This window comes from Cornus florida, unplaced genomic scaffold (assembly GCF_030987335.1).
Source record: "Cornus florida cultivar Cherokee Brave unplaced genomic scaffold, ASM3098733v1 CherokeeBrave_3.0.0_Hap2_Chr01, whole genome shotgun sequence".
Classification (NCBI taxonomy): Eukaryota; Viridiplantae; Streptophyta; class Magnoliopsida; order Cornales; family Cornaceae; genus Cornus; species Cornus florida.
This window is the reverse complement of record NW_026775571.1, coordinates 101,867,351-101,886,240: the sequence shown is the minus strand read 5'-3', so window position 1 is coordinate 101,886,240 and position 18,890 is coordinate 101,867,351. Positions and strand designations below refer to the sequence as shown.

Genomic DNA, 18,890 nt, shown 5'->3' with positions numbered 1-18,890 from the left:
ATCACCTTGTCTAATCCTTCTAGATGGTATAAAGAGATCCCCTGCATTGCCATTCAACAAAATAGAGTAGGAGACAGTACTAACAGTTTCCATAACCACTGTAATCCACTTGTCATCAAAACCCAATTTATTTAACACTTTGCGTAAATAAGTCCACTCCACCCTATCATAAGCCTTTGCCATGTCCAACTTCACTGCCATGAATTTATTTTTCCTTCCAGCCCTAGTTTTCAAAAAATGAACTACCTCATGTGCAATAAGTATATTATTAGTTATTAATCTCCCTGGCACAAATGCACTTTGCTCTTCACTAGCAATACTAGCTAACAAAGGTTTTAAGTGATTAGCTAATATTTTAGTAAAAAGCCTCATTACCACATTGCACAGTGAGATCGGTCGAAATTGAGCTATGTTAGTAGGTACTTTCACCTTCGGAATCAACATAACATTGGTGGCATTTAGGCTTTTCAAAAGCTGACCATGCTCTAAAAAATCATTAAAAGAACTTATAAGATCTCCCTTTATCACATCCCAGTATTGTTGGTAGAAAATTGGTGTAACTCCATCAGGTCCTGGTAATTTTGTCAACCTTATTAATTGACAAAATTATTCTTATCATTAAACTTCTTTCTTTACCATAATCTTTAATTTTTTTTTTTTTTTTTGGTTCATTTTAGTACCTAGCCGTCGACACTCCGTCTCTCTTCTCGATCTCGGACATGGCTGTTTTTTTTTTTTTTTTTTTTTTTTTTTTTTTTTTTTTCCTGTTGTGGTGGGTCTGCGCTGGCCATGGTTGTTCTATTTTTTTTTTCCTACTCTGGTGGTGGTTGTTGTGGTGGTTATGGTGGTGTCGGGTCTTTATTTTTATTTTTTCTATTATGGTGGTGGTGGTGGTTCTGGTAGCGTCTGGGTGTGTTAGTGGTGTTGTCTTGGGGTGTGGTGGTGGTCACCTTGTTTGCTTCCCAGGTTGTTTTAGGTGCTTTTGGGATGTATAAATATGGGTTGGCCATGAGTGTTTTCAAATTATTATTATTATTATTATTATTTTATTTATTGTGGTGTTTGGATGTGGTGGTGGTTATGGTGGTTTACAGTTATATGGCTATTTCAAAAAAAAAAAACTGAATTTTATTTTTTTTATTTTTATGTTATGGTGGTTATGGTGCTATAAGTATTATTATATATAAACTATATCTATATGTATATGTATAGAAGAGATGAAGAAGTTACTTTACTCCATTAAATTTATTTAAAAGGTTAAATTTATAATTTCATGATTAAATAGAGTTGTTGACAAGTTAAAGAGTTAAAATGTAATTTCATATCTGGAGGGATGTCAATGCACATTTTCAAACCTTAGAATCAAGTTTGTTTCTTTGAAACTTTTGACTGACTTGCAAATTTTATATGCATGTAATCTTTTCGAATGACTTGCAAATTTTGTATGTGTGTAATCGTGGTAATTGCTCAAACTTTTGAATGACTTGCATGTAATTACGTAGATTATTCAGGTTCAAGCCTTATTGAAATTTCAGGATTTCTCTAGAATTTGAGAGGATTTGGAAAGTAATTGCTTATCAACGAAAATTACCCATCTTGCCCATCTTGCAAGTTGCATTCACTTTCAAATCTCTCATCCTAAAATGGTACCAGATCTATTTTTAAATTTTTTTTTAACAAATTCCTGTTAATTCCAAACAGCGAATAAATTATTATTATTTTTTAAATTATAATCCAATTTATTTTACAAGTCCAATTTTAAATCCCATAATTCCAAACAAAGCAGAGATCCAAGTAAAATACCTGCAAAACCTTATCATTGAGCCAGCTCTCATTATATTTTTGTACAGGAAAAAAAAAAAAAAAAAAAAATTATTTGGGGACCTACGCCAACACAGAAGAGAGAGTTCATTAACATTTTGATGCAGGTGAAAATCAACACAGAAGAGAAAGTTCTGAACTCTCAACACACAATTGTAAAATTGGGGTCATCGGATCAGGCTTTTTGTGAATTGGAGTGAGAGATTGTCTAGATAAATTAACATTTGGTCATTCAGTTAATTAAAAAATTCCTCAAATGTGAAGGGACAAGATGAGCTAGATATATAAGTTTTGCAAGGTCAGTCAATTTGCTAGAGTTGTCAGTGACCAATCAATCTCTTAAGAAGAGAGTTTCATATTTGGGCACCGTAAATGCAATTCAACGACCATTTTGCAGGTAATACTTGAGATTGATTCCAACATTCACAGTGCACTCTAGAATATATTAATATACAAAAAAGGAAGCAATTTATTTATTCCAAAATCATTATCATGTAAAGGGTCCCGGCCATACATTTGCAACTGAGGAGGACAGGCACCTGCAGACAAAAGAAAATTCCATATGAGCTTATGCTTCAACGGCACGTAGTAGAACCAACATTTAGTTCAGCAAGGTTCTTAAACTTTAGGAAGATTTCTCACCTGAACTATAATAATGACAAAATATATAATAAAGTTGAAGCAGCATCTACGGCACCAACCTTTAGTTGTCTATGTCATACATAACTTACCGGGCTTTCTCAGGACCTTGGTTCCTTGCTCATAGTGGGAACTCACTTTGAGGGAAAAAGGTGAGGAAGCAAGAAGAATGTAGTTGTATATATATATATACTTATATCTATCCAAGGACCAAAGTGTGCCCACTCATTCACATTTTCACTGCCCAATAGCAAAATCTTCTCTGCAATATTCAGTTAGCAAACAATGGGGTTTACACTCAATTGGAACCTAGTTTGTGCAACTTTGCTAATTTTGGGGATGGGAATTTCTGAAGTCACATCCCGCACCCTGAATGAAGTATCCATGATTGACAGACATGAGCAATGGATGGCTCGTTATGGAAGAGTTTACAAGGATAATGTAGAGAAAGAAATGCGATTTAAGATATTCAAGGACAATATGGAGTTCATTGAGTCTTTCAACAATGCTGGTACTAAGTCATACAAGCTAGGCATCAATGAATTTGCTGACCTAACTAGTGAGGAGTTTCAGGCTTCTCGTAATGGTTACAAGATGTCTTCTAATCTGAAGTCATCTAAGACAACTTCGTTTAGGTATGAAAATGTGACTGCAGTTCCAGCTAGCATGGATTGGAGAAAGAAAGGAGCTGTTACTCCCATTAAGGATCAGGGTCAATGTGGTAAGGCACAACACATTCCTTTTGCTATTCCACTACTACAATTTCAGATATGCAATTACTTTTTTATATCCTTTTGACTAACTAAAAACATAAGTTATAACACAACCTGGCCATACAAATAATTGCAGGATGTTGCTGGGCATTTTCGGCAGTGGCAGCCATGGAAGGGATTAACCAGCTCACAACCGGTAAATTGATCTCATTATCTGAGCAAGAACTTGTGGACTGTGACACAAGTGTAGACCAAGGCTGTGAGGGTGGCCTCATGGATGATGCCTTTGAATTCATAATAAAAAACCATGGCCTCACTACTGAAGCCAATTATCCATATGAAGGAGTTGATGCAACTTGTAAAACTAAGAAGGTAGCTGCAGCAAAGATTACCGGTTATGAAGATGTGCCTGCCAATAGTGAGGCAGCATTGTTGAAGGCTGTGGCCAACCAACCCGTATCTGTTGCCATTGATGCTAGTGGATCTGACTTCCAATTCTACTCAAGTGGTGTTTTTACCGGAGCTTGTGGGACTGAATTAGACCATGGTGTTACAGCAGTTGGATATGGGACAAGTGATGATGGTACCAAGTATTGGTTAGTCAAGAATTCATGGGGCACTAGCTGGGGTGATAATGGATATATTATGATGGAAAGAGACATTGCTGCTAAGGAAGGCATTTGTGGCATTGCCATGGATTCTTCCTATCCAACTGCTTAAATAGCAAAATAGTGGGTGGATCCTCAATCGTCTCGAGTTCTCTTAGGAACCCAGTGGTTTCACCTTGCTTATTATCTATGTGGTGTTTCATTACTCCCCCTTGATCTTGTATAAAATGTTGTATTGCAGTTCCTATATAAATTAAATACAATATTCAATATTGATGAAGAAACTGCATTTTTTTTTTTCTGCTTATGGTTATACTCCGACTCTCCAAGTCTCATCATTAATTGCAAATGAAAAAATAAGCCCCACTGATTAGAATAGCATCCTCAAATGCAATGAGAAGCACACACCTAAAAGCTATATTTAATATCACACATCTAATATCTATATTCAATCAGTGTTTTGGCATTCAAAAGAAGCTCAAATTTGAAGATATACTAGACTAGTTTTTTGCCTAAACTGGTTGAGTTTCTTTGCAGTAGAACTGAATGAATACCAATAGACTGAAATGAGCTCGAGCAGTATACTGACCTTGGAAGTTCTGGGCAATGTAATAGAAGCAAACAATTCTCACCACCGTGACAGGCCATAAAGGCATAAACCACCACAGACCACCGTCTACACCTATGAAATGAGTTCCTGTCTCCTGCTGCTATTAAAACAGAGCCAACTTATCTATAACTATCATATCCCACCCAGCGGCTTGTTTTGAACATTGGAGTCCATCAGACTGACATAATTTTAATCATAAGACGTGAAATGAAGTAGATGTAAAAGCTGACATTTCTCCCTAGGCAGTGAAATATATAACAAATTTAGTATGAATTGCTGCAAAACTTGTGTTTATTGTGTTCTCAGAAGTCCTATTAATGTATTTGTTGCGCATTTTGTGGTTCTTCTTGATTTGTTAATAAAATTTGGGAACCAGTAATATCATATGGATAAAGATGTTAACAGATTGATGAGGCTAGAGTTGTCAATGACCAAATTCGCAGTTTTGATAACTAGTTTCTAAAATCAAAATTTTTTCCCTAAACAAACTGTTATTAACAAACAGCTAACCAAACAACAAACACAGAGGTGAATATACTTTTCTAAACTCAGTTTTATTCAACTGCCTTTTGAAATTTTATAGGTTTCTTTAGGAGAAATAATAATAAAAAAGCTTTTGACAACAGTGTGCAATCCGTTATTTGGAATTCGGATATAAGTAACATAAATTTACAATTTGAACTAATTTCAATCCTAGTTCTATGAAGAGGGTTCCATATTTTAAAAAATTGTAAATTTTGGCTGAAGTAGTCTTCTTCCTCTTCCAGAAAGTGGTGTGCATGTTCCAGCCATTGTTGTGATTTTCTGTTTTCTTGTTTTTTGAGAACAGTGACGTTTTATTTTTTACAGTCTTTTTAGACCCCAATAATCGATTTCCTTGGTTATAGTCGAAAAGAATAGGTATTACTTGTGCTGCTAGTTCATCCTTTTGCTGCATTGTGCATTACTTTTCGACATTTCATCCTTGAAATGAGTAAAAATCTACTCCCTTGCACCAATTAAGCTATAAGCTACCTAACTATCTCACTGCTAATTAAGTAACCAAGCTTCAAGCAGTAATATAGCCAAGGGGCTTTTAACATGTTGTTCAGCATAACATACTAAGAATTGCTTAACAGAATCATCAGTTTTTTTACTGCTGTTGAGGGCATAAAAGGAGTGAAATGTAGAAAGGTTTCTTACTTGCAAATGCCATTGAAATAGCCATTTTTTGGACAAGCATCATTTCAGTCTATTGGTATTCTATCAGTTCTACTGCAGAGAAGCTCGACCAGTTTAGGCAAAGAACTTAGTCTAGTTTATCTTGAAATTGAGTTTCTTTTGGATGCCAAATTACTGATTGAATATATAATTAGATGTGGGATATTGAATATAGATTTTAGGGGTGAAATTTTGTTGCATATGAGGATGCTAATCTAATTAGTAGGGTCTTGAATCTTGGTTTTATCAATTGCATGAAATTGTGAGACTTGAGAGTATAATCAAGAAAAAAACACTATGCAGTTTCTTCACCACTTAAGATTGTATTTCATTTATATACGAACTGCAATACAATACACCACATAGATAGTAAGCAAGGTGAAACCACTGAGTTCCTAAGAGAACTTGAGATGATCGAGGATCCACCCACTATTTTGCTATTTAAGCAGTTGGATAGGAAGATTCCATGGCAATGCCACAAATGCCTTCCTTAGCAGCAATGCCTCTTTCCATCATAATATATCCATTATCGCCCCAGCTAGTGCCCCAAGAATTTTTGACTAACCAATACTTGGTCCCATCATCACTTGTCCCATACCCAACTGCTGTAACACCATGGTCTAATTCAGTCCCACAAGCTCCGGTAAAAACACCACTTGAGTAGAATTGGAAGTCAGATCCACTAGCATCAATGGCAACAGATATGGGCTGGTTGGCCACAGCCTTCAATAGTGCCGCTTCACTATTGGCAGGCACGTCTTCATAACCGGTAATTTTTGCTGCAGCTGCCTTCTTAGTTTTACAAGTTGCATCAACTCCTTCGTATGGGTAATTGGCTTCGGTGGTAAGGCCATGGTTGCCTATTATGAATTCAAAGGCATCATCCATGAGGCCACCCTCACAGCCTTGATCTACACTTGTGTCGCAGTCCACAAGTTCTTGCTCGGATAATGAGATCAATTTACCGGTTGTGAGCTGGTTAATCCCTTCCATGGCTGCCACTGCTGAAAACGCCCAACAACATCCTGCATTTTTTATGCATTGTATTATAACATATGTTTTAAGTTAGTCAAAAGGATATAAACAAGTAATTGCATATATAAAAATGTAATTGTGGATTAGCAAAAGGAAGGTATTGTGCCTTACCACATTGACCTTGATCCTTAATTGGAGTAACAGCTCCTTTCTTTCTCCAATCCATGCTAGCTGGAACTGCAGTCACATTTTCATACATAAAGGAAGTTGTTTTAGATGACTTGAGGTTGGAGGACATCTTGTAACCATTACGAGAAGCCTGAAACTCCTCATTAGTTAGGTCAGCAAATTCATTGATGCCTAGCTTGTATGACTTAGTACCAACATTGTTGAAAGACTCAATGAATTCCATATTGTCCTTGAATATCTGAAATCGCATCTCTTTCTCTACATTGTCCTTGTAAACTTTTTCATAACGAGCCATCCATTGCTCATGTCTGTCAATCATGGATACTTCATTCAGGGTGCGGGATGTGACTTTAGAAATCCCCATTCCCAAAATTAACAAAGTTGCACAAATTAGCTTCCAATTGAGTATAAAACCCATTGTTTGCTAACTGAATATTGCAGAGAATATTTTGCTTATGGATAGTGATGATGTGAATGAGTAGGCACACTTTGGTCGTCTTATATATAGAGCTATATATAGAACTGCAGTCCAATTGCTCCCTCACCAATTTCTCTCAAATTGAGTTCCCACTATGATTTTAATCTTTTGGCATGAAATCAAGTTCCTGAGAAAGCCCGGTAAGTTATCTATGACACAAGCAACCAAAATTTTGGTTCCGTAGACGCTGCTTCAACTTCATTATTTACTTTGCCATTATTATTGTTCTGCTGAGCAATCGTCCTACAGCTTTGGACCTTGCTGAACTAAATGTTAGTTCTACTAAGGGCCGTTCAAGCATAAGCTCATATACCATTTGGTCTTTTCTTTGTCTGCAGGTGTCTGTCCTCGATCAGTTAATGATTTTAAAATAAATAAGTTTGTCCTTTTTGTCTATATTATCCTAGCGTACACTGTGAATGTTGAAACCAATCTTGAGTTTTATTACTTACCAAAAAAAAAAAAAAAATTGACTATTGTCTGCAAAATGGTCTTTGAATTGAAACAAATTTCATTCAATATTTAATAACTTGCATACAGTCTGAAAACACACTCTCACTCACTTCCTTTGTAACCTATCCTCTAAAACAGTTGTTATTTTTGTTTTAAGGGGCCATTTACTACTGAAATGCAGAAGCTTCTGAACATCCTCCATAACTAAAAAGGAACACGATTGCAAATAATTTTATTTAAGAGATGACAGTAAAGATATTTACACTGAGAAAGAACAATATAATATATACACAAAAAGAAAAAAGAAAAAAGAAGAAGAAGCTGTCAATGACCAAATTTGTAGTTTGATAACTTGTTTATAAATTAAGTTTTTCGTAACAGCCTTTTGAAATTTTGTTGGTTTCTTTAGGATAATTGATCAACTCTAGCTACCTAAAAAGGCTTTGAGAACACAATGTGGGGTAAGTTTAAAATTTGAACTAATTTCAATTATAGTTCTGAGAAAAAGTTCCATATTTCTAAACACTGTAAATGCAGTTCAAAGACCATTAAGCAGATAATTAATACTCAAGACTGTTTTCAACATTAATAGTGCACACTGGAATTTTTAAAATATGTGTCCAAATTGTTCATAAAGGAAATATTTATTTATTTTTCATCATTTTAATATATAGGGTCCATTTCAGCTACACTCAAACGAATCAAATTGAATTATCATGTAGTCATTCATTGGATACTGAGGACAGGCACTGCAGACACGGAGAAAAATCCAAATGGCACATGAGCTTATGCTTGACCAGCCAATAGAAGAAATAACATTTAGTTCAGCAAGGTCCAAAACTGTAGGAAGATTGCTTACCAGAACAGCACAAATGACAAAGTATATAATGAAGTTGAAGCAGCATCTATGGAACCAAGCTTTAGTTGTCAGTGTCATACATAACTTACCGGGTTTTCTCAGGAACTTGATCCCTTGCAACAAGATTCAAATCATTGTGGGAATTCAATTTGAGAGAAGATGGCAAGAAGCAATTGGAATACAGTTCTATATATACCTATATCTATCCAAGGACCAAAGTGTGCCTAATCATTCACATTGTCACTATCCATTAGCAAAATCTTCTCTGCAATATTCAGTTAGCAAACAATGGGTTTTATACTCAATTGGAAGCTAATTTGTGCAACTTTGCTAATTTTGGGAATGGGGATTTCTGAAGTCACATCCCGCACCCTGAATGAAGTATCCATGATTGACAGGCATGAGCAATGGATGGCTCGTTATGGAAAAGTTTACAAGGACAATGTAGAGAAAGAAATGCGATTTAAGATATTCAAGGACAATATGGAGTTCATCGAGTCTTTCAACAATGCTGGTACTAAGTCTTACAAGCTAGGCATTAATGAATTTGCTGACCTAACCAATGAGGAGTTTCAGGCTTCTCGTAATGGTTACAAGATGTCCTCCAATCTCAAGTTATCTAAAACAACTTCCTTTAGATATGAAAATGTTACTGCAGTTCCATCTAGCATGGATTGGAGAAAGAAAGGAGCCGTTACTGCCATTAAGGATCAAGGTCAATGTGGTAAGGCACAACACCTTCTTTTTTGCTAATCCAAAACTACACTTTCACATATGCAATTACTTTATTCTTTCCTTCCGACTAAGTTAAAACATATGTTATACTAAAATCCATAAAAAAATGCAGGATGTTGTTGGGCATTTTCAGCAGTGGCAGCCATGGAAGGGATTAACCAGCTCACAACCGGTAAATTGATCTCATTATCTGAGCAAGAACTTGTGGACTGTGACACAAGTGGTGTTGATCAAGGCTGTGGTGGTGGCCTCATGGATGATGCCTTTGAATTCATAATAGGCAACCATGGCCTCACCACTGAAGCCAATTACCCATATGAAGGAGTTGATGCAACTTGTAAAACTAAGAAGGCAGCTGCAGCAAAAATTACCGGTTATGAAGACGTGCCTGCCAATAGTGAGGAGGCACTGTTGAAGGCTGTGGCCAACCAACCCGTATCTGTTGCCATTGATGCTAGTGGATCCGACTTCCAATTCTACTCAAGTGGTGTTTTTACCGGAGCTTGTGGGACTGAATTAGACCATGGTGTTACAGCAGTTGGGTATGGGACAAGTGATGATGGTACCAAGTATTGGTTAGTGAAGAATTCTTGGGGCACTAGCTGGGGCGATAGTGGATATATTATGATGGAAAGAGGCATTGCTGCTAAGGAAGGCATTTGTGGCATTGCCATGGAATCTTCCTATCCAACCGCTTAAATAGCAAAATATTGGGTGGATCCTCAATCATCTCGAGTTCTCTTAGGACCTCAGTGGTTTCACCTTGCTTATTATCTCTGTGGTGGATTACTCATTCTAGATCTTTTATTTAGTTTTGTATTCCAGTTGGTAGGTATATTACATACAATCTTCAGTGATGAAGAAAGTGCATAGTGTTTTTTCTCTTCTGTTTATTGTTATACTAGTCTCACAATTTCTTGCAAATATTTAAAACAAAAAATTGAATCCCCACTAATTAGATTCGCACCATGATACGCAACAAAAATCAAACCCCTAAAAGTAATATTGCATTCAAAAGAATCCCATTTTCAAGATAAACTAGACTATGTTCTTTGCCTGAGTGCTCAAAAAAGGTTTTAAGTAAAAGTAAACCAGAACCTAGAATCAATTTTATCCCACTTGAATTCAAGCACTATACCCACCTCGGAAGTCCTAGGCAATGTAATCGAAACAAATTTTGCTAGTTTTGAGAGTCGTGTAAATTTCTTGAGCAATATACACATTGAGTGTCCAGATGTCTCATGCAAACTGAATTATCATTTTCCCGTAACCATATCACCCTCTTCATTTTACATAGTATTTCTTGGGTATTTTATGACTGACCACGTGTGTTTTCGAAACAATCTTGCACAAATTACTATTCCTAGAACCACCAGTTCTACTACTAGTAATGCCACTAGTACTGCTTTTCTTATTTTTTCTTTTTGCTAAGTAATATTGTCATTGTTCCACTGTCATGGCAGGCTTGTGCAATGGCAGGATTTTGAAAAAATAATGAGATTAAAACAAGAAAACATAAGATAACAACTTACACACCTCTTTCAGAAGAGGAAGTATATTTTTTTGCATTCTTTGGGAAAACAAATTTCATTCGATATCAAATAACTTCCATAGAATCTGAAAGCACACTATCACTCACATCCTTTGGTAACCTGTCCTCTAAAAAGTAGTTACTTTTGTTTTTTAAGGGTCAAATTTATTGAGGAAATGGGCTGCCATGTTGCCTACTCTTGGCATGAAGTCCAATTTGAATTCCTTGTGAAAATGCATAACCATCTTCGACAACTGCTTCTACAACAATGGTGTGATTTTTTTATTTTTATTTTTATTATTATTATTATTATTTTTTTACCTCTAACAGCGAAAAATACTGACTGAGCATCTTTAACATGCCTAAAAAAGACCCCTGCTGCTTCCAAAACAGAACCATGTGCATCTCTAACTATTATACCCAAAACAGAACCAGTTTCAAAGTTTAATTTCACTTAGTTGAAGAAACCTTGTTCACTGCTTTGCTTATCATCACTGTTTCACTTATTCTTTTGTCCATGAAGATCAGTTCTTTCCTTGCTTTGCACATGTAAAAGCATGTGTAATACATTTGAGCCACCAACCCATACATGATTAATCACAGTCCTTAACAGAATCCAACTGGGCTAATGACCTTCACCGAATCACTGGACCAGAAAAAAGATTTGGTTGTCACAATTTGCACAAGCTAAGATAAAAATAATCTAGAAGTGTTTAGGGCTGTTTTGGTTTATTTATTTTAGAGATTACCAATACAGATATGATTTAAATTAGGTCTTTATTGGAAACTGTCAACTAAATGAATTTTAAAACTGTTTTTTCTCTATTATTTCATAGAAAACTAGAATAAAACTTCTTGTTGAATGATACTGTTTCTTCCCATTCTGCTCACTTCCCTGTGAGTAATTCACCAGCCAACGCTATGATTCTTTTCATCTCAGGTCACAAGAACTTTGAAAATTGAAGCTGCTTTTTTGCTGCAGGCCCTAATATTAACTTAAAAGTTACATGTGCTAAAATGAAGTTGTTAGGAAAGAACAATTTCTTCCAATAAAAATCACATATATCAAATATTTGAGTCAATTTTCTATTCAAACGTATCCTACAAGGCTGAGGAACAAGCCACGAAATAGAAATTTCAGCTAGAAAACAAAAAGAAAATACAAACAATACAACAAAAACTTACATCATACATATTTATTTATAAAATATTCTCTGTTTTTCTCTCAAAACAAGGACTATTGAATAAGTTTTTTCTATGTGGTAGAGTACTAGTATTTTAGGGTAATAAATTAATCTAATAAAATGAATTGTAGTTTCAATGGGGCAGCTTTTATGGTACTGAACTTGGTTGTCCAAGTCATTACAGTTTTCCCTGCAAACTGGAGAATCGTGTTCCTTTCAAATCATAGTGGGAACTCAATTTGAGAGAATATGGTGAGGAAGAAATAGGAATGTAGTTGTATATTTAATATATACCTATATCTATCCAAGGACAAAGTATATAATGAAGTTGAAGCAGCGGCTACGGAACCTAACTTTAGTTGTCTGTGTCATACAAAACTTACCGGGGTCTTTCAGGAACTTGACTCCTTGCCAAAAGATTAAAATCATAGTGGGAACTCAATTTGGGAGAAGATGGTGAGAAAGCAATTGGAATGCAGTTCTATATATACCTAAATCTATTTAAGGACCAAAGTGTGCCTACTCATTCACAGTATCATTATTCATAGCTGCAAAATTTACTCTGAAAAATTCAGTTAGCAAACAATGGGTTTTACACTCAGTTGGAAGCTAATTTGTGCAACATTGCTAATTTTGAGGATGGGGATTTCTGAAGTCACATGCCGCACCCTGAATGAAGTATCCATGATTGACAGACATGAGCAATGGATGGCTCATTATGGAAAAGTTTACAAGGACAATGTAGAGAAAGAAATGCGATTTAAGATATTCAAGAGCAATATGGAGTTCATCGAGTCTTTCAACAATGCTGGTACTAAGCCTTACAAGCTAGGTATCAATGAATTTGCTGACCTAACCAATGAGGAGTTTCAGGCTTCTCGTAATGGTTACAAGATGTCCTCCAATCTCAAGTCATCTAAAACAACTTCATTTAGGTATGAAAATGTGACTGCAGTTCCGGCTAGCATGGATTGGAGAAAGAAAGGAGCCGTTACTCCCATTAAGGATCAAGGGCAATGTGGTAAGGCAGATCACCTTCTTTTTTGCTAATCCAAAACTACACTTTCGCATATGCAATTACATTTTTGTTTCCTTTTGACTAACTTAAAATATATGTTTTATACTTCCCATTTAAAAAAAAAAAATGCAGGATGTTGCTGGGCATTTTCAGCAGTGGCAGCCATGGAAGGGATTAACAAGCTCACAACTAGTAAATTGATCTCATTATCTGAGCAAGAACTTGTGGATTGCGACACAAGTGGTGTAGATCAAGGCTGTGGGGGTGGCCTCATGGATGATGCCTTTGAATTCATAATACACAACAATGGCCTCACTACCGAAGCCAATTATCCATATGAAGGAGTTGATGCAACTTGTAAAACTAAGAAGGCAGCTGCAGCAAAGATTACGGGTTATGAAGATGTGCCTGCCAATAGTGAGGCAGCATTGTTGAAGGCTGTGGCCAACCAACCCGTATCTGTTGCCATTGATGCTAGTGGATCCGACTTCCAATTCTACTCAAGTGGTGTTTTTACTGGAGCTTGTGGGACTGAATTAGACCATGGTGTTACAGCAGTTGGGTATGGGACAAGTGCTGATGGTACCAAGTATTGGTTAGTCAAGAATTCGTGGGGTACTAGCTGGGGCGATAGTGGATATATTATGATGGAAAGAGACATTGCTGCTAAGGAAGGCATTTGTGGCATTGCCATGGAATCTTCCTATCCAACTGCTTAAATAGCAAAACAGTGGATGGATCATCGATCATCTTGAGTTCTCGTAGGAGCTCAATGGTTTCACCTTGCTTATTATCTATCTGGTGTATTACTCTTTGTTAATCTTGTATTAAATATTGTATTGCAGTTGATATGTACATTAAATATAATCTTCAGCGGTGATGAAACTGCATGGTAGTTTTTTTCTTCTATTTATGGTTATAATTCAAGTCTCACAACTTCTTGCAAATGATAAAACAAAAATTAGAAGCCCCATGGATTAGTTTAGCAGCCTCATAGGTAGCAAAGTTAACGCACCTTAAAGCTATATTTCACACATATAAAAAGCTATATGCAATTGGCAATTTGGCATTCCGCTCAATTTCAAAATAAATTAGAATTGATAGATAGAGGGTTGCCCACAAAAATGGCTATTTTAATGGCACTTTAGCCAGTTACACTCAAGAGGTAAGTTAATTGTAAAAAGATTTCAAAAGGACTCACTGGTAATACAAAAAATTATTACTTATTTGTCTTCTAAAAGCAAAAAGTAGGACATAGTAGTAATTTAAAGTAAAGATAGAGACAGATGTAGCTTCTCCAATTTTTATTTTTTATTTTTTCTGGAAAAGTTAAACAAACTCACACACTATACTCTCACTAATGCTTGAACCATTGACCTCTCCTTTGAAAAGGTTGGTTTATTGCCTATTAAGACCCCTTCCACTAAACTTCATTAAAGTACCATGTAACAGGAGCATAAACTTTTTCCCATATTATAGGCTGCAAATGATCCTCACTTGTACTTTCTATGTCCCAAAATAAATGTTTCGTTTGGGGAACTCATTGTGAGTCACGATTTTCAAAAAAGATATTTTTTTTGGAACAAAAAGAATATTTAATTAGTAAATAAATTAACCGAATATAAATATATTTATCAAGCTCCTGTTATAAACCAGTGGAATACAAACACACACCAGAATCAACTCTTTCATTGACGAATGTGTTCACAAACGGAGGTCTTCGGCCCTTCACAAACAAGTTCTATTACAAAAAGGGTTAAGTGTAAAAAACTCTCTTTATATATAGGGTTTGTGCATAATTTGTCCATACTTTTTTAAAATGTGCATGTTAGTCCATAAAATTCAAAAAAGGTACAAATAAGTCTCTCTAACCACTTTTTGATAAAAACCCTATTTTACCCTTTTGATTCCCATTTTGCCCCTCACCCTGTCACCTATGTAACACCCCAAACCTGTCCCAAGTGTACATTTCAATGTACACACAATAGAATGGAAAGCTATAAATGAACATTCATAATTTTCCCCGACTATATACATCTCAAAACATAAGTCCTTAAAGTCCATTAATTACAGGCCTTTAAGACAAGTACTACTGCTATTACATGATCAAACTATACAACACTCCACATAGATATAACATATACAGTGATACAAAAGAAAAGTCATATGTGACAGTTCAAATCCATCTAAGCTTGTGGAGGGATGTCTTCAACGACTTCCTTTCCATGACTTGAAAAATATATATAATAATGATGGAATGAGCGCAATGGCTCAGTAGAAGTTGCCTAAAATGCACTCCTTAATACTTCCGTGAATCCACACAAAGAATAGCTATAAGTAAGAGGGATCATGTTTGCCGAGAGATACAATCATTCTACAATGCAATTCTACGCATGAAATGAAATGCAATGCGAATGAAATGTCAATGCCACTCCCCAGTTCCACAATTCCATCCAACGCCTCAATCGTCAAACCGTTAATGTAACCCGGCCCGAGGTAACTCCTCGGCGCCACGAGAGGAGGATTGGTCACTATCCCTGACCTAAAGTAATCCCTTAGCTTCATTTGGGGCCTAGTAACCCAACCACACGGAAGACAAGCTCTCTACGTCCCCTCTAGGTCCCATTAACGACACGGACACAAGGTAACTCCTTGCCGTCCGGTTTTCGCAAACAATCTTTGAAAACAATTCCCAAAACAAAAAAAATCAGATTTCTTTCTTTCAAAACGAAATTTCCTCCTTCCAAAATTCAGTTTTTGCCCCATTTGATACCCAATGTAATGCATGAATAACACATGCCTTTCAATGTCGTAATATTGCAGCATTTCTACATAAAAACTCAGTCTAACAAAACAGATTTCTAGCAAAAAAATTATCAAGGTAGCTTTCATGTAATAAACTCATTCACATTGTCATCAACTCCACATAATTCACAAGGCAAAGTGAACATAGTAAACATATAGCAATTCAAAAACATTCATACACTTGCATATATATATATTATTAAACATGTAAAATTCCAGTTTTGAGCACATAATACAAGCTCAAATTTCAGATTTCTAATTACATAAAACAGTCCCAAAATTTGAGGTACACTAGGCATAAAATTTTCAGTTTTTGTAGTAAGTACATTACAACAATTATGAGTACTGCTTTTTAGTTTTAATTTTTCAACTTCAACACATATGATATATCAAACATTAGAGAAACAAAAATTTAATTTATAGTACATACTACACACCATGACAAGAGCTAGAAATTTCAGTTTGTGAATCACACTTAACGTGCTTGAAAGGAGGTTCAATTTAGAGAGATTAATTCACTAGAAACAAAGGTTGTGAGAGTTAGAACAACTCCTACCTTAATTCAAGCTAAGACCCACAAAATAGCCTCCAATTGATCAACTAGAACCACCAATGGAAAGGAGAAAGAAAGAGGAGTAACTTCCTCTTTGAAGCACCAACCAATAGCCCACTTCCAAGGTAATTTTAAAATTCAGCTATGAAGGAATGGTGTGGATTTTATTTTATTTTTATTTATTTATTTATTTTTACATTAATGGAAAATCCTCTCTCCAAGAAACATTTTATGTTCTTATGGCAGCCCTAAAATCTTTCTAGAAAGCTATCAAAATTAAGCTCCAAAAACAAGCTCTAATGGAGGAAAGAAGAAGAGAAGAAGAAATAAAGAAGAGAGAAGAAGAAATTGAGATAAGCTGTTGAGAAGGAGTCTGTAAGAGTTAGTGGAATGCTTCCATTTAGTGTATAGGTGTCCTTTGCATGAGAAAGAGCTGCCAAGTGTGGTGCATGTGTCAAGTGGAGAAGTGGTCAAATGTGTGACCATGCAATTAGACTTAAATGCCTTCCCAAACCATCCTAAATCACTCCTATGCCATTCCAATGCTAAAAGACTATCCTATCCCCACATCATTATATATATTACAGCAACAAGACATTATAATAAAATAAATAAATAACTAAATAAATAAATAAATAAATAACTAAATTAGGAAACATCACTACCCATACGTGCATATAAACCCCACCCTAGAACCATTTCCTCTCTCCTCTCTCTCTCTCTCTCTCTCTCTCTCTAGTTAGAAAATGCTGAGCATAAGAATGCCCGAGCATAACTTTTGTCTTGGTGTTTTCTTTAGGGAGTTTGTTACATAATTGTAACCCATTGATATGGTAACTTGCTCAAATCCTATATTATATTTGTCATCAAATAAATTGAGATAGAATAGTTGCTGCAGTTGGTGAATATATTTGATATTACAGATATTGGAATAGCTGTTTTTCCAATTTTTGTGCAAAGCAAAAAAAAAAAAAAGGGTTAATTACAACCACACCTCCTGAGATTTAATGTAATGACAGTCATATATAAGTTGAGCCATTTTTAAACAATAACACCTCCTTAGATACGATAAAGTTAACAAAGACACCCCAATGATCCTAAATTGACATTATTGCCCTTGACACATTCAATTACCAATTTATTCAATACAATTATTTTTTTATTAACCAAAATACCCTACTATAGTCACCACCCACCACTGCAACCTCTGCCACCAGAACCAAAATCCATTAATTCAACATATAAAAACCCACAAAAAAAAAAAATCCAGCCAATTGAACCCATGAAAAACCCATAAAAAATCCCAATTGCATAGACACACAGATTTATAGATATATATATATATATAAATCTCAAACCCCCAATAGAAGATGATGCCTAGACCCCAAACCCAAACCCAAACCCAAACCCAAACCCAACCTATCAATCCTGACCAAACTCGATGAGCAGTGGCGCAAAGGCCAAGCTCTGCGCCGCCGCCGCTGCCGTTCCGAGCTCCGCGTTAAGGATGTCTCGATCACCATCGTTGTCGAAGAGAAGAAGCTGTTGGCCTTGATGCGTCTCGGAGGTTATTTTAACTGATGTGAACTGAAGAGATGCCATCGAGCCGTTGCAGGAATCGCGAATCGCGAACCAGAAAATCGTCGCCGGAATCACGACTGATTCTTCATTGCCGACTGGAATTCTGATTTGCCCGGCAACGGCCTCTGCCCAACAAAAACTCTGGCATACTCTCCAGCAACGGCCTCTGCCGGAACCCGCGCCGTCATCTAAAACCCACCGCTGCCGCCTCCGTCAACGGCGTCACGGTCAGACGGTCTGTGGAGCACAATCACCGAACTGAAAAAAGATCGATCTCCACCATTCCTCCACCTCATCTCATGTTTGTTGGGTTTTGTGTGGCTTTGCAGTAGTGGGTGGAAAGAGATTGGGGAATTGGGGGTGGCAGCGTAGTGGATAGAGGTTGGGGAATTGGGTGTGGTAGCGTAGTGGCGTCGATGAGGGTGGCGGCGGCTGGTAACTCTGATGGTGATTCAAGAGGACACTGCTATAGTTGGATTTCGTCAGTGCTTAGGTGATGAAGTTGTAATGGTGAGATGCTTTGGTCGACTGGAGGGATTTGTGATAGATGTTGTGGTTGCCATATTTGGAATTTCGATAAAGTTGAGCTCTTAACTTCTCCCTCAACTTTCCATATAACTATAGATATAAGGGTAATAATGTATATAATTAATATATATATATATATAAGGGTAAATTTGACTTTTTATAAGTTTTGATATTTTACAATAAAAATAAATTAAATATTGAAAGGCAATTTCGTCTTTTTTAATATTTTAAGGATTTGTTTGGATCAAAATTATCACGGGAATGTCTTTATTTAAAAAATAATTAAATTATATATGACTGTTAATATATCAAACCTCAGGGGAGTGACATTATAATTAACTAAAAAAACAAAAAAAAAAAAAGGCCGTAAGTTTAGTAATTATAATTATAATTTTTCTCTCTCTAAAAAA

At 36.0% G+C, this 18,890-nt stretch overlaps 3 protein-coding genes and 1 pseudogene across 3 annotated transcripts; 3 read left to right on the top strand and 1 right to left on the bottom strand.

Moving 5' to 3' along the window:
* Positions 1–409: 409 nt before the first annotated feature.
* LOC132279159 (senescence-specific cysteine protease SAG39-like) lies at positions 410–3,893 on the top strand (annotated as a pseudogene).
* Positions 3,894–6,032: 2,139 nt separating this feature from the next.
* Positions 6,033–7,173, bottom strand: LOC132311475 (senescence-specific cysteine protease SAG39-like). Its single transcript, XM_059809414.1, has 2 exons — positions 6,738–7,173; positions 6,033–6,616 (listed from the first exon to the last, which is right to left on the bottom strand). The coding sequence occupies exons 1-2, from the start codon at positions 7,171–7,173 to the stop codon at positions 6,033–6,035; spliced, it is 1,020 nt and encodes a 339-aa protein (XP_059665397.1).
* Positions 7,174–8,833: 1,660 nt separating this feature from the next.
* On the top strand, positions 8,834–9,979 carry LOC132311390 (senescence-specific cysteine protease SAG39-like). Its single transcript, XM_059809320.1, has 2 exons — positions 8,834–9,269; positions 9,393–9,979. Exons 1-2 carry the CDS (start codon positions 8,834–8,836, stop codon positions 9,977–9,979), a joined length of 1,023 nt encoding a protein of 340 aa, XP_059665303.1.
* Positions 9,980–12,580: 2,601 nt separating this feature from the next.
* On the top strand, positions 12,581–13,732 carry LOC132279150 (senescence-specific cysteine protease SAG39-like). Its single transcript, XM_059781084.1, has 2 exons — positions 12,581–13,016; positions 13,146–13,732. Exons 1-2 carry the CDS (start codon positions 12,581–12,583, stop codon positions 13,730–13,732), a joined length of 1,023 nt encoding a protein of 340 aa, XP_059637067.1.
* Positions 13,733–18,890: the final 5,158 nt, after the last annotated feature.

Excerpts from the sequence above, each read along its gene's own strand:
- LOC132311475 (XM_059809414.1), bottom strand. The coding sequence starts at position 7,173 with ATGGGTTTTATACTCAATTGGAAGCTAATTTGTGCAACTTTGTTAATT. Across the intron at positions 6,617-6,737 it reads TAAGGATCAAGGTCAATGTG|GATGTTGTTGGGCGTTTTCA; the intron begins GTAAGGCACAAT and ends TAAAAAATGCAG.
- LOC132311390 (XM_059809320.1), top strand. The coding sequence starts at position 8,834 with ATGGGTTTTATACTCAATTGGAAGCTAATTTGTGCAACTTTGCTAATT. Across the intron at positions 9,270-9,392 it reads TAAGGATCAAGGTCAATGTG|GATGTTGTTGGGCATTTTCA; the intron begins GTAAGGCACAAC and ends AAAAAAATGCAG.
- LOC132279150 (XM_059781084.1), top strand. The coding sequence starts at position 12,581 with ATGGGTTTTACACTCAGTTGGAAGCTAATTTGTGCAACATTGCTAATT. Across the intron at positions 13,017-13,145 it reads TAAGGATCAAGGGCAATGTG|GATGTTGCTGGGCATTTTCA; the intron begins GTAAGGCAGATC and ends AAAAAAATGCAG.